This window comes from Bos grunniens, chromosome 11, assembly GCF_055505025.1.
Source record: "Bos grunniens cultivar Pamir isolate PY7600 chromosome 11, Bosgru_T2T1.0, whole genome shotgun sequence".
Lineage (NCBI taxonomy): Eukaryota > Metazoa > Chordata > Mammalia > Artiodactyla > Bovidae > Bos > Bos grunniens.
In genome coordinates this window covers 71,171,424-71,191,520 of record NC_141175.1, presented here as the reverse complement: position 1 = coordinate 71,191,520, position 20,097 = coordinate 71,171,424, and the positions used below count along the sequence as shown (strand labels likewise).

General features: G+C 36.6%; 1 protein-coding gene across 2 annotated transcripts in view; it reads right to left on the bottom strand.

Moving 5' to 3' along the window:
- The window catches only part of PSME4 (proteasome activator subunit 4), a 100,283-nt gene that overhangs the window by 21,314 nt on the left and 58,872 nt on the right, over positions 1–20,097 (bottom strand). For both annotated transcript variants that reach the window (XM_086326922.1, XM_086326923.1), the window contains 16 exons: positions 17,588–17,643; positions 16,641–16,697; positions 16,382–16,437; positions 16,188–16,286; positions 11,961–12,023; positions 11,590–11,685; positions 10,151–10,282; positions 8,446–8,655; positions 6,972–7,108; positions 6,076–6,129; positions 5,815–5,944; positions 5,127–5,208; positions 3,701–3,854; positions 2,617–2,686; positions 1,968–2,093; positions 1,288–1,440 (listed from right to left, as the gene is read on the bottom strand). In XM_086326922.1, the coding sequence (XP_086183048.1) occupies positions 1,288–1,440; positions 1,968–2,093; positions 2,617–2,686; positions 3,701–3,854; positions 5,127–5,208; positions 5,815–5,944; positions 6,076–6,129; positions 6,972–7,108; positions 8,446–8,655; positions 10,151–10,282; positions 11,590–11,685; positions 11,961–12,023; positions 16,188–16,286; positions 16,382–16,437; positions 16,641–16,697; positions 17,588–17,643 (1,675 nt within the window). The remainder of the gene's footprint in view (positions 1–1,287; positions 1,441–1,967; positions 2,094–2,616; positions 2,687–3,700; positions 3,855–5,126; positions 5,209–5,814; positions 5,945–6,075; positions 6,130–6,971; positions 7,109–8,445; positions 8,656–10,150; positions 10,283–11,589; positions 11,686–11,960; positions 12,024–16,187; positions 16,287–16,381; positions 16,438–16,640; positions 16,698–17,587; positions 17,644–20,097) is intronic.

Below are 20,097 nucleotides of genomic sequence, written 5' to 3'. Positions count from 1 at the left end.
CTATATTTTATAACAACTAAAAAGGAAAGGAGCTGTATTCTGGGATTGAGGTAACTCAAAAATGATAGAGAAAGGATGACAAGGCTACATATTAACATATTTACATAAAACTGCTTCATGATATGCCAGGAAAATGGCAATGTTACAATCTAACAAATTCTTTTATTTAATACATGATTTGAATAAGTATAAAATAATATATTAATATATTAAAAAGTGTTCATAATCCTCCTACGTGTAATTAAGTATGAATGTTTTCAGGCATTCTGAACATTTTACCAGGTTACTTTCAGTCTAGTGCATTTTGCTAGGAAAGAAACTAACCTTGAGGTGGATATGTAAAACTTAATCTTATAGTTCAAAAGAGGGATACTCAAAACAAGGCTGTCAAATTCAAAACCATCTACAAGACCAAATGAGTAAAGCAGCACAGAGGCTAAGAGAAAAGACTTCAGGAGAAGCTAGAGAGCGCCTCATGAAGGGAGACGCTCATGCACAGCCCCAGCCAACTGATACAGTGCAGCAACATGGGAGCAGGGTTCCAGGAGCTTCCTGTTTTTCAAGAGAAACTAAAGTTCTTTTTGCATGACATACCTGGATGGAAAATAATTCAAATTGTAAAAGATATTCAGTGCCACCTACAGAACATGACTCTGTGACCTATACTCTAAAGCAATGGAGAGTCAAAAGTGAAAGCCGCTCAGTCGTGTCTGACTCTTTGAGACCACTTGGACTATACAGTCCATGGAATTCTCCAGGCCAGATTACTGGAGTGGGTAGCCTTTCCCTTCTCCAGGGGATCTTCCCAACCCAGGGATCAAACCCAGGTCTCCCGCATTGCAAGCAGATTCTTTACGAACTGAGCTATCAGGGAAGAAAAGCAATATGGAGTCAAGCATTTAATCTTTTAGGTGCTAACATCATTTTTTTTTTAAAGATGCGTGTCTCCTCGGTGCAGCAGTGAAAATGTTTTGATAAACACATACTCTGCTGTCCATTTTGGAGGGCATGGGCACCGCAGGCTGACCCCGTGGAGATGAGATAAGCACACAGGACCACTGGCTGCTCCACTGCTGTTCCCACCACCATCCCCGTCAGACACCTGTCCGACCACCTGCCGCCTCACTCCCTCAGCAGGACTGCTGGCCCCAAGGTGGCACTTGAACACAGGCAGAGGGGCAGAGGAGGCTGAGGGGACTAATCCAGGTGTTAATACCCAATGCGTTGGGAATTGCTACACAAATGGACAATGCAACTTTAAGAAATGTGCTCCACAAATTACATCACCTTTTCAAATGTCCAATGCTTAGAGCCTCTGATTAAGCCAGCTATAATTTCTGCAACACATCGCTGGGTGCTCTCATGTGAATCTGCAACCAAACGTTCTAAATGGGGCTTCAGAACTGGGAGGAAGGCATCATCAAAATTTCTGAATATACCCTATGCAAATAAAGAAAAAGTTCTTCAGTACTCAAATGACTGCATCTCCATTATAACATGCTCATATTTGTTTACTATATTACTACTGTGCTTAAAATAATCCATGTTCTCACCTTAGAACTTAACTGCTTTAACAATGTAAGTTAAAATGATAAAACCACTTGTCATTTGCCACATCACATTAAAATATAATCAATGAAATAAAACTTAATAATCTTTCTGATCTTACAAATATCACACACACCTCAAGAAAAATCAAACAAATATGAAATGCATACAGTCTTGTGGGTTTTGGTATTTTATCTCTACTGCTAATTACAAATATTAGAGATAAACACTAAAAAGCCTGGTTTTTTGAATCCTAAACCTTAAGCCAAGATGAATACGACAGGCATTACTTCTAAAGTAATTTTAAATAAAGGTAACAGATGACTAAACTCAAACTTTGATCAAATACTTTAGAACTCACAAACCTACAAACTGAGAATCACTAAGCTTTATGAAAAGGGTATATAAATAATAGTTACCTTAAAGAGGCAAAAACGTCGAGGATTAAATTTATCTTTTCCTTTTCTGTCTTCTAAAGATAGAAAGGTAATTAACTGTTCGACAAATTTAGGATCAGAAAAATGATCAAATATAATCTGTTCTGCCTATAAAATTGGAAAAAAAAAAAAGAACATTCAGGGATTAAAATTTATTCAAAATTATTTCCATATTTATAAACTACCATAAGTTAAAAGTAAACTTTTTTCAGAATTACAGAAGCTACAGCATAAACGTAACTGAGGAAGACATAAATTTAAAATTCTTCAAAATGATAAAGAAGTTCTATGAAGACTGAGAGGTTCCAACTTAAATCTATAAATAATTATTTACTGATTATCCACCATTTATATGCAATAAAAAACTAAAAGTCAGTACCTAAGTGAGTGCTAATTAGGCAGTTGAGAGTGACTTAGAGACATAAGCCTTGTGACAGCTGGTCCTAAGAGAAGGGAGGAGGGTTGGGGCAGGGGGAGAAAGGGAGTATACATTTGCCAGCACTTACTGTACTACACTGCAGGACACAAATTTGGGGGAGAAAAACGTGAACTAAGTTCTAATAAATCAATAGCCAAAAGCAAGACGCGTGTGAACCAGGTGTGTTCACAAATGGTGAAATTAGATGCTTACCTCTGTCAAATCCTCCCTGCTTCTGCCAAGCTTAGGTTGCTCCTCCACACCAGCATAAACAACCATATTCCTACACAGTAAGAGTTTGTATTGGTAACACACGTAGATAGAAAACAACATTAGAGCTTCATGGATAAAAAGCATGAGATGTCCACCAGCAGACGAATGGGTAAGAAAGTTGTGGTACGTATACACAATGGAATATTATTCAGCCATTAAAAAGAATACATTTGAATCAGTTCTAATGAGGTGGATGAATTGGAGCCTACTATAGAGTGAAGTAAGTCAGAAAGAAAAACACCAATACAGTATACTAATGCATATATATGAAATTTAGAAAGATGGTAACAATGACCCTATATGCAAGACAGCAAAAGAGACACAGATGTATAAAACAGTCTTTTGGACTCTGTGGGAGAAGGCGAGGTTAGGATGATTTGAGAGAACAGCACTGAAACATGTATATTTTCATATGTGAAACAGATCGCCAGTCCAGGTTCGATGCATGAGACAGGGCGCTCAGGGCTGGTGCACTGGGATGACCCTGAGGGATGGGATGGGGAGGGAGGTGGGAGGGGGTTCAGGATGGGAACAGATGTACACCCATGGCTGATTCATGTCAATGTATGGCAAAAACCACTACAATATTATAAAGTAATTAGCCTCCAATTAAAATAAATTAAATAAAATACAAAAAAAAATCTATCAGGTCGCGCATCCTAATAACATAGATTACTAGGGTCAATAAAAGACAAAGAAGTATTTCTTGGGGCTGGTTTAGACAGGTGTAGTATTTTTTTAATAGGCAAGAATATAATTCAAAGCAACTATTAACAAACTCCTTAGAAGTGTAACGGTAGGACTAAGAAAGTCTAAGGGAAAGACAAGAATAGAGGCAGGATGAGGCACAGCACTGACAAGAACAAAGAAAAGAAGAGCGGAAAAGCTAGAGATTGTGTATCTTTGGTGACAGAGTGCCTATGCTTCAACAGCCTCAGAACGTCCACAGAAATCCAGATGACAAAACAAATTTTATTGAAGATAAGCTGTTCAGTAGTAAGGTGCGTGGCAAGCTGCAACTTACTGTGGCCAGGTGTAGTATCCCCAATGAGTTTTTTCCACAAAGCAACTTGATTCCCATTCTTTTTTAGTTCTTGGTATGCTTTTGCTATCATAATGCAACCAGTGGTTATCAGGCCTATCACCAGCAACAATCTGGGTGGGTTTAGGATATCCACCTAAGGAAAAGACAATTACATTTGATGAACTTCAAAATATCTGTGCAATAATTATTCTCAACAACCAATCCATAGTGCTAGTGTGACTTTATCTTCCTAACAAGATTCTATGAAAATTCAGTCAAGCAAAAAACCACATACATATGAAGCATTTCAAATCAGAAGAGGAAAAATGGGCTTATCATCTACTAAATGGTGCTGGGATAGTTATCTGAGGGGGGAAAAAAAAAATCAAGTTTGATCCGTACTTCATTCCTTTTACCAAAATTTAAAAAATTGTTAGGTTTGATTAATTCAATTAGGCTTGACTTAATTATAAAGCTCAAAGAATTCCCATGTATTCTTCAACCAGATGGCTTCAATTTTTACATTTCACCATGTGTACACTTTCACATTCTCTCTCTGTTCCAAAATAAAGATGGTGGCGCATAGCTAAACTCCCCTCCTAAAATGGGGTAGGGAGGAAAACTGAAGATAGCTGTTTGAATATCTCAGGAGTTACCAGAGATTAAAAAAAATTTGATAGTCAAATGATAAATTTGGTTAGGATTTGGCATGCTCACTGCCGAGGGCCTGGGTTCAATTACTGGTCGCAGAACTAAGATCCCAGAACTAAGCATGAGGTGCAGCCCCCCCAAAATATTTCCCCTTCCAAAATCAAATTAACTTTGCCCCTAAACACTTATTGATGAATTAATGGTAATGGTATTTAAGTCTGTGAAATACTGTTTGAGAAATAACTAGTACAACTGCTTAACTGGTGAGATAAATAAGAAGTAGATAATGTGTATCCAGAGTGTGTAAAAGGTACACATTTTACGTATTATGAAGACATAAAGAGCCATCTGTTTTATAAATATCGTTATCACTAGTTTTTACTAGGTTAACTGTTTTCCCTTTATAATATTATTTCATACTTAGAATTAAAATCTTCCTAGGGGCTTTCCCTGGTGTCCAGTGGCTAAGACTCTGTACTCCCAATGGAGGGAGTCTGGGTTTGATCCCTCGTCAGAGAACTAGATCCTACATATCACAACTAAGAGTTTGCGTGCTGCAGCTGAACATCCAGCATGTTAAAACAAAGATCTTGCGTGCTACAACTAAGCTCTGGCACAGCCAAACAAATATCTTTTTTTAAGTAAAAAAAAATCTCCTATACTTCTATACTTGGTACAGAAAAATATGTGGATCAAGAACTATAATTTATTCATTTCAAAGACGCTTTCCAAGTCTGACTAAGAAGCACTATTCATCACATTTGGTAATACTTACTGATTTCATAGGGACTGATGGTCAGTTTTTTGTGGGTTCTTTTTAGCTGCTTAAGAATGCCAGCAACAGCTGAGATTGCCATCTAGAAAAGAAGCAGGTAAGGTACATTTTACATCTCTCAAAGGGTTGCTACCTTGACCCAAAGCAGAAGCTGAGTTTTGTTTCTCTCAAAAGCAGAGAAATACCTCACCCACTGACGGCACAGTCACGTGTGTGCTAACTCTGATTTGGGCTGAGTCGTTTGCAGTTCTTACTGTTGAACCCTCAACCCATGCAAGGCTCTGCCTAAACAACCTGTATCCTTTCTTTGTTCCTGCTTATTCTTCCTATCTCAGCCTAGACATTTCTTCCTAGGGATCTTTTCCCAATGTGCCAGGCCAGGTCACCCGCCTCAGATAGTTTTCAAGTAAAACCAAAAATCTTTATCCCTCAGACACCTTTTCCTTCCTGTAACATGTTATAATATACCTGTGGTTAATTTTTCAAAGTCAGGCTGTCCAATAACCTATAAACGTGTTTCCTGCTATATCCCCAGTGTTGAAATTCACAGCGTCTGAGAACACCTCTTCATGTATTTGTTGGATGAATTATTACCATCTCTGATCCAAGAGAGGTAGATTTCAAATCAATATACTTCAACATGTAAAAATTCTCAAACGCAAGATCATAGCTAAAATAAAATATGTACCTTTCGAACTACAATTGCATCATGGTTGAGATTCTCAACAAAAAAACGTATGGCACGAAGAGGCAACACTCTGTCATCTCTCAAGAGTAGAGACAAAAGCCCAATGCCTATATGCTCAAATTTCCAGGGCCTGAAAAGGGGAGAGTGGGAAAAAAATCAGAAAACACACTAATAGTCATTCATGGTCTTCAGGGTAGAAATCCCCTACAACATTGAAGATAAAAGCATTGGGAATTAAAAAAATACTTTTTTTGCACTTACAAATTTCTCTGCTCCACACCATCTAGCAAAGTGTTAACCAAATTTTCATAGTTCCTTAACAAAAAAAAAAAAAAAAAAATTTCAGGTGAGCTACTATTTTAACACAATGCTAAGATGAATATCAAAAATGTAATTCAAATTCCTGCCAAATTCACCGTCCTCATTACCAGACTATAAAGGGTCTGATGAAAAATAAGCCAGAGTGAAGTAAGCAGACGGGTGACATGGAAATGAAAATAAGAAAAGAGAGGAAAAAGTAGAGAGAGAAAAAAAAAGTAGTGCTAGGTACACTGAGCAATTGAACTGTTCCTGGGTGGGCATTCAAAAGGAAATCCGTGAGTGGTGATCAGGAGTGGTCTACCTACACAACACCCAGGTATACATGAGGTAGACTATAAAGTTTTTTATTTATATAGAAATGCTGGGAAAAAAATTAATGAGTACATTTATAAGGCAAAGAAAATAATAAAGTTGAGAAAGCTCCTGCTTAAGTGTTACTGCTGAAGTACTTTGGTTCCAAAAATCTAAAAGCAATTTACTAATATTGTGATAACAAATTCATATAAATTTGATCAAAAGCTTACTACCGTAAGAGCTATGACAAGATAAATATTGAACTTAAATTTAAGATTTAATGAGTGGAATATGTATACTACAAGAAAAATCAATTCATGTTGAAAAAACATATGACATGATTATTTTAAGATGGTGTTTTTCTATCTCCATAGCTAAAAGTGACAAACAGATCTTCACAATAACTACTTAATATTTTGGTATCTCTTCAGTATTAATGTGTAAATTTCATTAGGTAGTTATAGTGCATCGCTATTTGAGAGAGATTCACAACCTACTGTCTATAATGTTACACATTTGGATAAGCAGGCATTAATAATTACCTCAGGGCATCAACATTCCTCCCTTGTTGGCGTTTAAGTCCTTCTTTAATTTCTTCTGAGCTAAGCACTGTCTGGTTGATAGAGGGGTTTTTTGATTGTTGAAGTAATTCTGCTATTCCAACACATGACTCTGGAATCTTATTAAAAAGAAAAGCCAGGAAGAAAATGAAGTATGGACATACCGTGGATAAATCTTAACAACATTGTGCTAAGTGACAGAAGCCAGATATAATTGGCCACAAATTGTATAATTCGATTTACATGTAATCTCCATAATAGGCAAATTAACAGAGAAAAAGAGCAAGTCAGTAGTTTCCAGAGCCTAGGGGTATGGGGACGGAGAAGGCGATGGCACCCCACTCCAGTACTCTTGCCTGGAGAATTCCATGGACAGAGGAGCCTGGTGGGCTGCAGTCCATGGGGTCGCGAAGAGTCAGACACGACTGAGTGACTTCACTTTCACTTTTCACTTTCATGCATTGGAGAAGGAAATGGCAACCCACTCCAGTGTTCTTGCCTGGAGAATCCCAGGGACGGGGGAGCCTGGCGGGCTGCCGTCTATGGGGTCGCACAGAGTTGGACACGACTAAAGCGACTTAACAGCAGCAGCAGCAGCAGGGGTATGGGGAAATGGGAAGCAACTATTATTGGGTATAAGGTTTCTTTATTTGAGTAATTATAATGTTCCAGAATGAGAGTACTGATGGTTGTACGACCCTGAGAATAGACTATTGTGATTATAAGCACACAACTGTTTTGTTAAAAAGGTTTTTGTATGTGAGTTACATCTCAAGTTTAAAAAAAAATTTAAAAAGTATAATCTGACAGTTACAAATAGAGTATATTTTGCAAAAAAGGTATACATTTAGAGCAGAGGTTTTTAAAACTGAGGACAGATGTAAAACAAAATAATTTCAGAAAAGAGGGGGATTCAACTGTACTCACATCTCTTACCCATCCCCAATTCTGTTGGGTGTGTAAATAGGCATTTGAAAATTTTTAGATGATAATCTGCTCTGCATCTTCATCTTAGCTCTATTGAACCCGATACTTACTTTTTCATTTGTCAAATCATCCAATTTTAATCTTCACTATAAATTATGAACCCTGTAGTCAATCTTCTGTGACTTTGACTAGTGAAACTGACCTCCTAAAACAGAACCAACTTTCAGAAAAATGAGGCCATAGATACACAGGGAATAATGGCAAATACCAACAATGTAATCTACTTTGTGGCCTCTTGGTAGAAAACCACGCAGTTCTCTCCTGGCCATGCTTCAACTTTCTACTTCTCCCTGCCATTTACAGTAATGATCACTAAAGCATTAAAAGGAAAGAGAAATAAAATGCTTAAAAAAAAAAAAGAATCAAATGCCAAGAAAATGATTACTGAAAAATAGACAAGAAAAATCAGAGCATTTTAACAAAGCAGTGTTTGCACTAAAGTTTGAATTTAAAAAATGATTTTGCTTACTGTGAAGTCCAAGCCAATTGTTTCATATTGCCGATGAATCTTTTCTGCAAGATCATCAAACAGCCTCACTATCGATGGCTTTTCCAGGGACATTGCTTGGCTAAGCCCAGAAGAAACAATTGCTGGCCAAGTCTGTACAATACAGTCCCAATCATGAAGGTTTGCCAAGCATACACCACTGTGATTTCCAAGGAGACAATACAAGGCACCCTGCAGGGAAAAATGAAGTTGAAAACTAAGGCATGGTTTAGTTGTAGCCAACAAACCTACATGTGGTTTTCACATCTACTCAACACTGATTATTTAAATGCTTGGTATTGGTTAGTAAAACAGGTTCACACATTTAACATGTTAACTTAAGTGCAATCCAGTAATATTTTCTCTAAGTCATTTAACAGATGGTTAGCTCAAAGAACGGCTATTAGTATAGAAATGTAAAGATTTGCTTTTATTAGCTTCCATTCTAATTCTCTGCTACTACATTTATAAAGGCTGTGAAATCTGCCACTCTTTGCATTTTAGGGTATAATGCCTGGAGTACTTAAAAAAATAGTAGTTAAATCTGGTTGCCAAGGATCTCCCTAATTATATAAAAATTAGGTTACTTAATTATACTGCATACTTTTTATTAATACTAATAAGGTCCATATAGTCAAAGCTATTATTTTCCAGTAGTGATGCATGGATCTGAGAGTTGGCTGCCAAAGAATTGATGCTTTTGAACTGTGGTGCTGGAATAGACTCTTGAGTTCCTTGGGCTGCAAGGAGATTAAAGCAGTCAATTCTAAAGGAAATCAATCTTAAATATTCATTGGAAGGACTGATGCTGAAGCTGAAGCTCCAATAATTTGGCCATCTGATGCATAGAGCCAATTCATTAGAAGAGATCCTGATGCTGGGAAAGATAGAAGACAGAAGAAGGGGATGACAGAGGATGAGATAGTTGGGTGGCATCACTGACTCAAAGGACATGAGCATGAGAAGCTCTGGGAGAAGGTGAAGGACAGGGAAGCCTGCGTGCTGCAGTTCGTGGCGTCACAGTCAGACACAACTGAGTGACTGAACAACAACAAATAGGAGTTCAATTAATCAAAATGATTCTGATGACAGTAGATTCCTCTTTTTAAGGTACCCTATTTTAGTGAGGATGTCCTCAAAGGCTCAGCGAGCAAAGACTGCCTGCAATGCTGGATACACAGGAGATGCAGGTTCAATCCCTGGGTTGGGAAGATTCCCTTGAGGAGGAAATGGCAACCCACTTTAAATATTCTTGCCTGAGAAATACCATGGACAGAGGAGCCTAGTGGATTACACTTTATACGGTCACAAAGAGTTAGACGTGACTAAGTATGCATGCGTTTTAATAAAAAGAGACATTAGGATCAAATCATTTTATTTCCTGAACATTCACAATTCCAATCTGGCTTCTTAACCACCTTGGACTCTAATCCTCTTTAAGGTTCTTATAAGGTCACTGTAACTTCGATTTTACTGATTTCACAGTTTCCAATTTTAATCTTACTTGACCTGTCTGATTTTGTCCATTTAAACTGCTCTCAACAACATATCACCCAGTGAATTAGACTGTCTATATCCGTCTTGAATTAGATACCTGCCTTGGGGGTCAGCAATTCCATCACTGTGAAATTCTTTCAACTTTTCTCCACAGCTGAAAAATTTTGCAGTAAAAACAAAAACACTGTACCTTGAACTGCTGTTGAGTGACATCTTGTCTATCAGGTCGTAAGAACCCCAAAACCAAGGGAATGATATCTCTGCAACAGAAGTTATACGCTCCCAAGGCAGCAAAAAATGTTTGCTGGGCCTTATTTCTGACCTAAAGAAAGAGTAATGAACAGACGCTTATTAAATGGCAGAAAAATGACAAAAAAAATTCCATATGAATGTTTAAAACAAAGCAGTAGTAATTTACATGCTGTTGTAATAACAGAAAAATATACCAAAGCACATAACAAAAATGAGTAAATAATCATCTTTTTATCAGAAGGAAAGCAAAGTACCACCAACTACATCCAAAGTTTAAGTTACACTCATTCAATCATTTTTGGTAAAAGAGAGACTGAATGGAACTGATATGCATTTGTTCAGTAACATAATCAGCAGACTATTAAACTTTTTATTCTGAGTTATTCTTAATGAGAAAAGTCAGACTGTCTTTTGTGTCTACATGAGGAAAATCAAAGACTTTCCAAAACACAAAACAACTTAAACTTTTTAATGCAAACCTTAGGTATAGGCCACATATTTTGAACCCAAACAAAAGATTCAGTATAAATTCATAACCCATGAACTAAATTACATTACTAAATGTAATGAACAACAGCTCATTATAGTAAAAAGCAATACACTGTACATTTTTCAAACTTTTAAAAATAATACTTCAGGCAAAATCTCTGGGTTAGACTGGTTTCCTAATTTACAGACTCACTGGCTATTTATAAATCTCTTATGAATTTTTGGTCCTATGCTACCTAAAAAGGATGCACCCCACAATTCACATGGTATCAGCTTCCTAAACTCGGGCATAATGGCATGGAAGAATTATATGGTCTTCAAAGGCTGGTATTCATAATATGATTTAAGTGGTATCAACATTACACTAGCTACATTAGCATTATCTACTTTAGTTATATTTTTCAAAAAAAAATTTGAGAAGCAATTATAAACAGCAAAAATAAATGTTATTCTAAAAAGAGAAGCAAAACTAATTTGAATATATTTGTAATTTAAAACAAACTTTTGGTGCTAATAAATTATTTAAATCCCCTTGTTAAAATGGGGATACTTAATTTTTTAAAAAAACTTTTTATTCTATATTAGAGTGTAGCTGATTAACAGTGTTGTGACAGTTTTAGGTAGACAGCAAAGGCACTCAGCCATACACGTACATGTATCCATTCCCCTCCAAAACTTCCCTCCCATCCGTTCTGCCACCTAACACTGAGCAGAGTTCCACGTCTTTTACAGTAGGTCCTTGTTGGTTATCCATTTTAAACACAGCAGTGTACACATGACATTCCCAAACTCCCTAACTATCCCTTCCTTAAAATGGGGATACTTTAGATGGAGTGTTACAAAATGGGTAAGAGGGGGACAGGCCCAGAGTGTGTGGACTAGCCTTACCTGACTGTATGAACTTGTAGATAAACGAAGAAGATCTCTAATCATCTCTTGATGTATCTTTTTGTATTCGCAACCCTCAACAGTTAGTGTTCGCAGCTAAAAAAGAGACCAGTGTAAATCAAATCTCAGAGTTTTTAGTAAAAGTTCATTTAATTATGACATAACACCAATAATTAAATATGTATCTGAAAAAACTGTCATTTAAAAAAAGTCATCATGGTGAGTTCCTTGGTGGCCTAGTGGTTAGCATTCCAGGTTTTCACTGCTGTGGCTCAGGTTGAATCCCTAGCTGGTAAACTGAGGTCTCACAAGCCGCATGCAAGGCATGCCCCTCCCCGCAAAAGGTATCTTGATTTGAAAAAGCTATTTACCTCATGCTGCAACATTACTCTGTCAATCAATAGTGCTCTGATATGTTGTTTTTTCCCATGGAGCTGAAAAAAAGAGTAGCAAACACTTCAACATCTTCCATGAATGCCTCAACAATGGGGTCCTCTGAATCCCTTAACAAAAAATTAGCTCAAAGAAGGTACAGGAAGGGCTTGTGGGCAGTATTTTGTAGGTATTTCACTTATACTAAAATAATATGAGACATATTTAAAAATATATTATTAATTTTATGGCTAATTATAGGAATATTCCCTTTAAATAGCTCATCCAACACTCACTTTTTCTGATGATTTATTAACAAATCCACGTGTGGGAGAGCAGTGCAGCTGGTCTTTATTCACCCAAATACAATACTAATACTATAAATACAACACCAGCCCCTAAAAAAAGTTGACTCTATTACATTTATAAATAGCCTTTCTGGGTAATTGTATATGTTTACTACGGAATATAACATCCTTTACTTTTGTAAAAATTATCTTTAAAATTTTCCCCTACCCTCAATCTTCTACCCAGTCACTAAAGGAAGAAGTCTGGAACCCAGATTCCTCTTTATCTCATTGGTTATTAGTTCAGTTCAGTTCAGTCACTCAGTCATGTCCAACTCTTTGCGACCCCATAAATTGCAGCACGCCAGGCCTCCCTGTCCATCACCAACTCCCAGAGTTCACTCAGACTCATGTCCATCGAGCCGGTGATGCCATCCAGCCATCTCATCCTCTGTCTTCCCCTTCTCCTCCTGCCCTCAATCCCTCCCAGCATCAGAGTCTTTTCCAATGAGTCAACTCTTCACATGAGGTGGCCAAAGTACTGGACTTTTCAGCTTTAGCATCATTCCTTCCAATGAAATCCCAGGACTGATCTCCTTCAGAATGGACTGGTTGGATCTCCTTGCAGTCCGAGGGACTCTCAAGAGTCTTCTCCAACACCACAGTTCAAAAGCATCAATTCTTTGGCACTCAGCTTTCTTCACAGTCCAACTCTCACATCCATACATGACCACAGGAAAAACCATAGCCTTGACTAGATGGACCTTTGTTGGCAAAGTCATGTCTCTGCTTTTCAATATGCTATCTAGGTTGGTCATAACTTTTCCTCCAAGGAGTAAGCGTCTTTTAATTTCATGGCTGTAGTCACCATCTGCAGTGATTTTGGAGCCCAGAAAAATAAAGTCTGACACTGTTTCCACTGTTTCCCCATCTATTTCCCATGAAGTGATGGGACCAGATACCATGATCTTCATTTTCTGAATTTTGAGCTTTAAGCCAACTTTTTCACTCTCCTCTTTCACTTTCATCAAGAGGCTTTTTAGTTCCTCTTCACTTTCTGCCATAAGGGTGGTGTCATCTGCGTATCTGAGGTTATTGATATTTCTCCCAGCAATCTTGATTCCAGCTTGTGCTTTTTCCAGCCCAGCGTTTCTCATGATGTACTCTGCATATAAGTTAAATAGGCCGGGTGACAATATACAGCTTTGACGTATTCCTTTTCCTATTTGGAACCAGTCTGTTGTTCCATGTCCTGTTCTAACTGTTGCTTCCTGACCTGCATACAGGTTTCTCAAGAGGCAGGTCAGGTGGTCTGATATTTCCATCTCTTTCACAATTTCCCACAGTTTATTCTGATCCACACAGTCAAAGCCTTTGGCATAGTCAATAAAGCAGAAATAGATGTTTTTCTGGAACTCTCTTCCTTTTTCCATGATCCAGTGGATATTGGCAATTTGATCTCTGGTTCCTCTGCCTTTTCTAAAACCAGCTTGAATATCTGGAATTTCATGGTTCACGTGTTGCTGAAGCCTGGCTTGGAGAATTTTCAGCATTACTTTACTAGCGTGTGAGATGAGTGCAATTGTGCAGTAGTTTGAGCATCTTTGGCATTGCCTTTCCTTGGGACTGGAATGAAAACTGACCTTTTCCAGTCCTGTGGCCACTGCTTAGTTTTCTAAATTTGCTGGCATATTGAGTGCAGCACTTTCACAGCATCATCTTTCAGGATTTGAAATAGCTCAACTGGAATTCCATCACCTCCACTATCTTTGTTCGTAGTGATGCTTTTTCTTTTTTTAATTTAAATTTATTTATTTTAATTATAGGCTAATTACTCTACAATATTGTATTGGTTTTGCCATACATCAACATGAATCCACCACGGGTGTACACGTGTTCCCAATCCTGAATGCCCCTCCCACCTCGCTCCCCATCCCATCCTTCTGAGTCATCCCAGTGCACCAGCGTAGTGATGCTTTCTAAGGCCCACTTGACTTCACATTCCAGGATGTCTGGCTCTAGGTCAGTGATCACACTGTGATTATCTTGGTTGTGAAGATCTTTTTTGTACAGTTCTTCTGTGTATTCTTGCCACCTCTTCTTAATATCTTCTGCTTCTGTTAGGTCCATACCATTTCTGTCCTTTATCGAGCCCATCTTTGGATGAAATGTTCCCTTGGTATCTCTAATTTCCTTGATGAGATCTCTAGTCTTTCCCATTCTGTTGTTTTCCTCTATTTCTTTGCATTGATGGCTGAAGAAGGCTTTCTTACCTCTCCTTGCTATTCTTTGGAACTCTGCATTCAGATGTTTATATCTTTCCTTTTCTCCTTTGCTTTTTGCTTCTCTTCTTTTCACAGCTATTTGTAAGGCCTCCCTAGACAGCCATTTTGCTTTTTTGCATTTCTTTTCCATGGGGATGGTCTTGATCCCTGTCTCCTGTACAATGTCATGAACCTCCGTCCATAGTTCATCAGGCACTCTATCTATCAGATCTAGGCCCTTAAATCTATTTCTCACTTCCACTGTATAATCATAAGGGATTTGATTCAGGTCATATCTGAATGGTCTAGTGGTTTTCCCTACTTTCTTCAATTTCAGTCTGAATTTGGCAATAAGGAGTTCATGATCTGAGCCACAGTCAGCTCCTGGTCTTGTTTTTGTTGACTATATAGAGCTTTTCCATCTTTGGCTGCAAAGAATATAATCAATCTGATTTTGGTGTTGACCATCTGGTGATGTCCATGTGTAGTCTTCTCTTGTGTTGTTGGAAGGGGGTGTTTGCTATGACCAGTGCATTTTCTTGGCAAAACTCTATTAGTCTTTGCCCTGCTTCATTCCGTATTCCAAGGCCAAATTTGCCTGTTACTCCAGGTGTTTCTTGACTTCCTACTTTTGCATTCCAGTCCCCTATAATGAAAAGGACATCTTTTTTGGGTGTTAGTTCTAAAAGGTCTTGTAGGTCTTCACAGAACCGTTCAACTTCAGCTTCTTCAGCGTTACTGGTTGGGGCATAGGCTTGGATTACTGTGATACTGATTGGTTATCAAGCCCCTGCCAATTCTTTCGTTTTCAAGTCCCCTTAACTCCACCCTAGCACAGGCTATGCTTTCCCATCTGAACTATTACTAAAGCCTCTTGACTTCCAGGCTTGTTTGCCTACTGCTTATTCTTACAGCAGTGGCAGAGCTTTTTAAAATCCACTGAATTTAATATTGATCCTTTCAATATTCACATCAGATCTACTTAAGAACTTTTAATGACTTCCCACTGCTGAATGTAAAACTGGAGCACATTCTTGGGACAAAACTAGAACTGATCTAGTTTACCTCCTGCCACTCTTACCTACAACTAGTGTTCCCTAAGGCATGCCATGTTGGTACATCTCCCTGCCTTTCCCCATGTCAATCTCTTTGTTTAAAATAAGAAGTACCCCATGCCTAAACAACAAACTCGTAAACCTTTACAGTCTCAATTTCCAAAAAAAGTCTCCCAATGAAGAACTGTGCTATGATCATCAAATGGTTGATTTAAGTTATTCTTTCTTCCATGCTTCCAGGAAATCTTATATTGATCTCTCCTGGAGAACCAATTAAGATTAAATAAAACACAATGCTTTAAATTCATGCCTATGGACAATTCCTACTTTTCATCCCCTTAGGTTCTTATATGATAGTGAGAATGCCGTTGCCAAGTTATCATACTCCAAATTGCCATTGAGAGTTCGGAGACTAGCACGGAAATTGACAGAAGAGGTTTCAGTAAAGTATATTTATTTCCAGGATCCTTTTGATTATACCAGGATATAGTATTTGAAAATCTACTATTTTTACTTACAGGGAAACTTCCTCTGTATGCTGAACAAATGCTAAATTAGGTGGTTATATCAGTATTATATACCTTTAAAATAAATTCTGAGTTTTAAGTGAAAATACTGACCCGATTTTCCATTGATTTCTTTACTAGGTTAAAGCTTTTCCAACGAGAGTCAAATTCATGCTTGTGAGATCCTTGGAACTGCAAAAGGTCTCCAATAATCTGTGCCAAACAATTTCAGATTTTATATTTAATGAGTTGTCACATCAAATCTGGTCATATTAATAACCATGCAACTGTGTAAATAACAATTGTACCTTTATGATAAGAAATAAGGACTTGGTATCATCTTCTGAATTATTAAGTATGTGGTCTATAATAGGAGGAAAAGAATTTTTGTTAAAATATTTTAAATTACCATAGGACTCCTGATATACTAAAAAAGAACGGGGGAAAAAAAAACCCACCACCTGATATTCTCACCATTTATAATTTTTAAATGGTTAAGTAAAAGCACATATGCTATAAAATTTCTAAATACTTAGTAAAAAAAAATAAATACATGTATGTACTTACTAAGAAGTTTCCTTATGACCCTAGCAATTGTTTCTCGGTAGTTCTCTCTGGATAGATCTATTTTTAAAAAATGAGAAAAGGCATTTTACACACACTGAATGCAGCCCAGAGCTTTCAAGTTTATACTAACAGTTATGTCAAGAAGAGATAATGTATCCAGGAAGAAAATAAATGGGTCATGGAAAAGAATCTAAAAAAAGTAGATACATATGTGTAACAGATTCACTTTGCTGTACACTTCCAATTAATACAACACTGTAAATTAATTACAACTATATCTCCAATAAAAAAATTTTTTTTTAAATGAGTCTGTCTTTATCACAGTTGGTTAGTAGCTTGGCATGATACAGAATATCTTTTAAAACCTGCACAGTTACAAGAACCTGCTTATAAACCTTTATTATTAGGCAGGCAAGGAGGAGGGAGACAAAACTGTCTCTGCCAATATTTCAGAGGCTCTAGTCACTAATTACGGACCAAAAATGCATAAGATTCTTTAATCAGCTGTGGTGACCCAAATCAAACAAACAAAAATTACATTTAATTAATTAATATATGCAATGAACTCCAATGTTAATCCAGCAATAAGGAAGTGTTAAATTTATTAATGTTAGATTCAGAACATTAAATTAATGCTAAATGTTTTGCATAAATCGAATATATAAGGGTTTAGCTCAAGCATAAAATAACAATTCTAACCATAAGTGAGCATTACAATATATGGAAGTCTCCCTTTGCACATAGAAAGCATCTATCCTTTAATGGCTATTCTTTATATAATAATTTCCCACTTTCTCCAGAAAAAGCAAAGATAATATTGTGTAATTAATATTCATTTTACATAGAGACTAGAAAAGTTGTAACTACAGAATTATCCCATCTTAACTCTTATAAAGTAACTGATAAAAATAATCCACACAGATTTACTCAGATTAGGATTCACATACCATATTCAAGTCCAGTATATAACTTTGTCTCTTCCAAAGACACCATACTTGGTACCCTGTATAAAGACAAGAATGCCTGTATTTATTAACAATACCAAAAAGGAGGTTTAAAGGGAAAAATGTCATTGCTAGAATGTTTAGATGATCATCTTTAACACAGATCTCTCATCTTCAACACTTCAATTCTTTACTCTAGCCTTCTGAAGACTAATGGTCTATCTGTTTCAGTAAGTACAGTATTATTCATCTTCAAAAAAATGTTAATTAAATATAATGACTTTTGGGGGGGTTCACTGCCCAAATGAACATAACACTGATATTCAATATACAAGTGTAAAAGCTTAAGACTGATGATAAACATTTATACAAGAAAAAGTAAACTTTCAATGTTATAATAATGGTTAAAATAAACACCAAAAAAATCACCATCAAATTTTACTGTAAAATATACAGCAGACAAGCTTCTTTAGATAATCATTACTCTTCCTCTTACAACCAGCTAAAGTGATCTCTCCTAACATCTGCAATAAAATATCACTACTTCTGAAGATGTTCAGATGTAAAAATACTACATTCAAAGTCACATTTTAGGTACCTAAGGACAGATTCTACTGGGGAATATGAATTTTTATATCTGAAATATAAATTTTCTTTAATGAAAAACATTTTATTTCAAAATATGATTCAATTCAATAACTTTTTATAAACAAAGATTTTAATACTTTCTAGGAAAAGGAAGAAAGGAGCAAATTGCCAAGGAAATATGAGATAAGCATATCCTATATAGGCCTAATTAGTAATAAATAGAGGTTTTATAATTATTGCTTGTAATTCATGAACTACTACTTGTAAAGAAGAAAAACACTATTTTTAAATCAACACCCCCCGCCGATACTGTATTTTTTTTTTTTTTAAGTTGAGCTAAGTTATCTCTATCCTAATAATTGGTTGCTATGGATTCTGGGATTTATCTAAATGGGTAAATAACATTAAGATTACTAAAACCCAATTATTTAACTATGTTCCTTGCTATGATGTAGTGCCTAGGACGGCAATAGTACTGTCTCAAGTTTCAAAACTAAATCTACAGAATATAAACAAAGAATGGTAATATTTCTTAATATAAAATGTTAATTTGCTTTTCAGAGAATTTCAAGTTCAAATTCAAATTCTTCTTAAAATCTTGTTTTCACTCCATAAAGTTTCAGCTTTTGGCAACAGCGTGCAAACTTGAACATTCTGTAAAAATGTGTATGATTGAAAAATATATATGCATAGAGTCTAGTCAGTAAAAAATAAGATCAGATTCTTTCACAGTGAACTTCAAGGGGAGTTCAATATCTTTACTGAAATTAGATTTCACCAAGAAAGAGAAAAGGCTGTGCTCAAAGAATAACAAGCATTAGGCATAAAACTGTTAATCCCCAACCCCACAGAGCAAGGGAAGTACTTGTCACAAGCTATCACAGGAGAACACAGGTCTCCTCCTTGCTGCTAATAAACGTAATACAACTGTACCTTGCCCACCCCATGCCTAGTACCACATAATATTGAACCAAGCATGCATTCTAATTATTGTCACAAAACTACTCTTAACAAATGAGTTTTTAAAAAGCAATCTCTATAATAAACTATCCTGAAAATTTTTGTACTGTATCAAACACACAACCAAACAAAAGGCTATCAGTTAGGAATCTGAAATATTTTTTTAATATGCCTTTCTGATTCTACTACTGCCAATTAGACTGCTGCTGCTAAGTCGCTTCAGTCGTGTCCGACTCTGTGCGACCCCATAGACGGCAGCCCACCAGGCTCCCCCGTCCCTGGGATTCTCCAGTCAAGAACACTGGAGTGGGTTGCTATTTTCTTCTCCAATGCATGAACGTGCATAGTGAAAGTGAAGTAGCTCAGTCGTGTCCGACTCTTCGCAACCCCCTGGACTACAACCTACCAGGCTCCTCTGTCCATAGGATTTTCAAGGCAAGAGTACTGGAGTGGGTTGCCATTGCCTTCTCCGAATTATACTGTAACCACATTTAAAAACAAGTCTCATCTAAGGGTCCCAATGCTAATTGTAAAAATCCATGTGTCACTCTGAACTGTTTCCCTATCAGAAAATTGAAAAAATACTATCACTTATTAAACAATTATTTAAAAACATATCAACCTGTATGGGATTTTAAAATATTTAAGTAGTTTATTTAAATTAAAATGGCTTCAGCTTTTACTTTTAAAACCTGAATTAAAACACATCTTACATATCTCAAGTGCATAGAAGGCATCTGTTTAGACATATATTTCAGCTTTATCTGTTTTTATCCATCTCAAGTTTCTTTTATGCTTATTTATCTAAGATTCAGCTTTAATTGATCTCTTATTTAACAAATTAATTAAACTGTACTGACAACTTTGACACTGAATGTTTCTCAGTACAAATATTTATATTAAATATTTCTTCTGATCTTTCTTTAAAAGAAGAATTTTCTAAAAGAAATCTCTCTCCATTACTC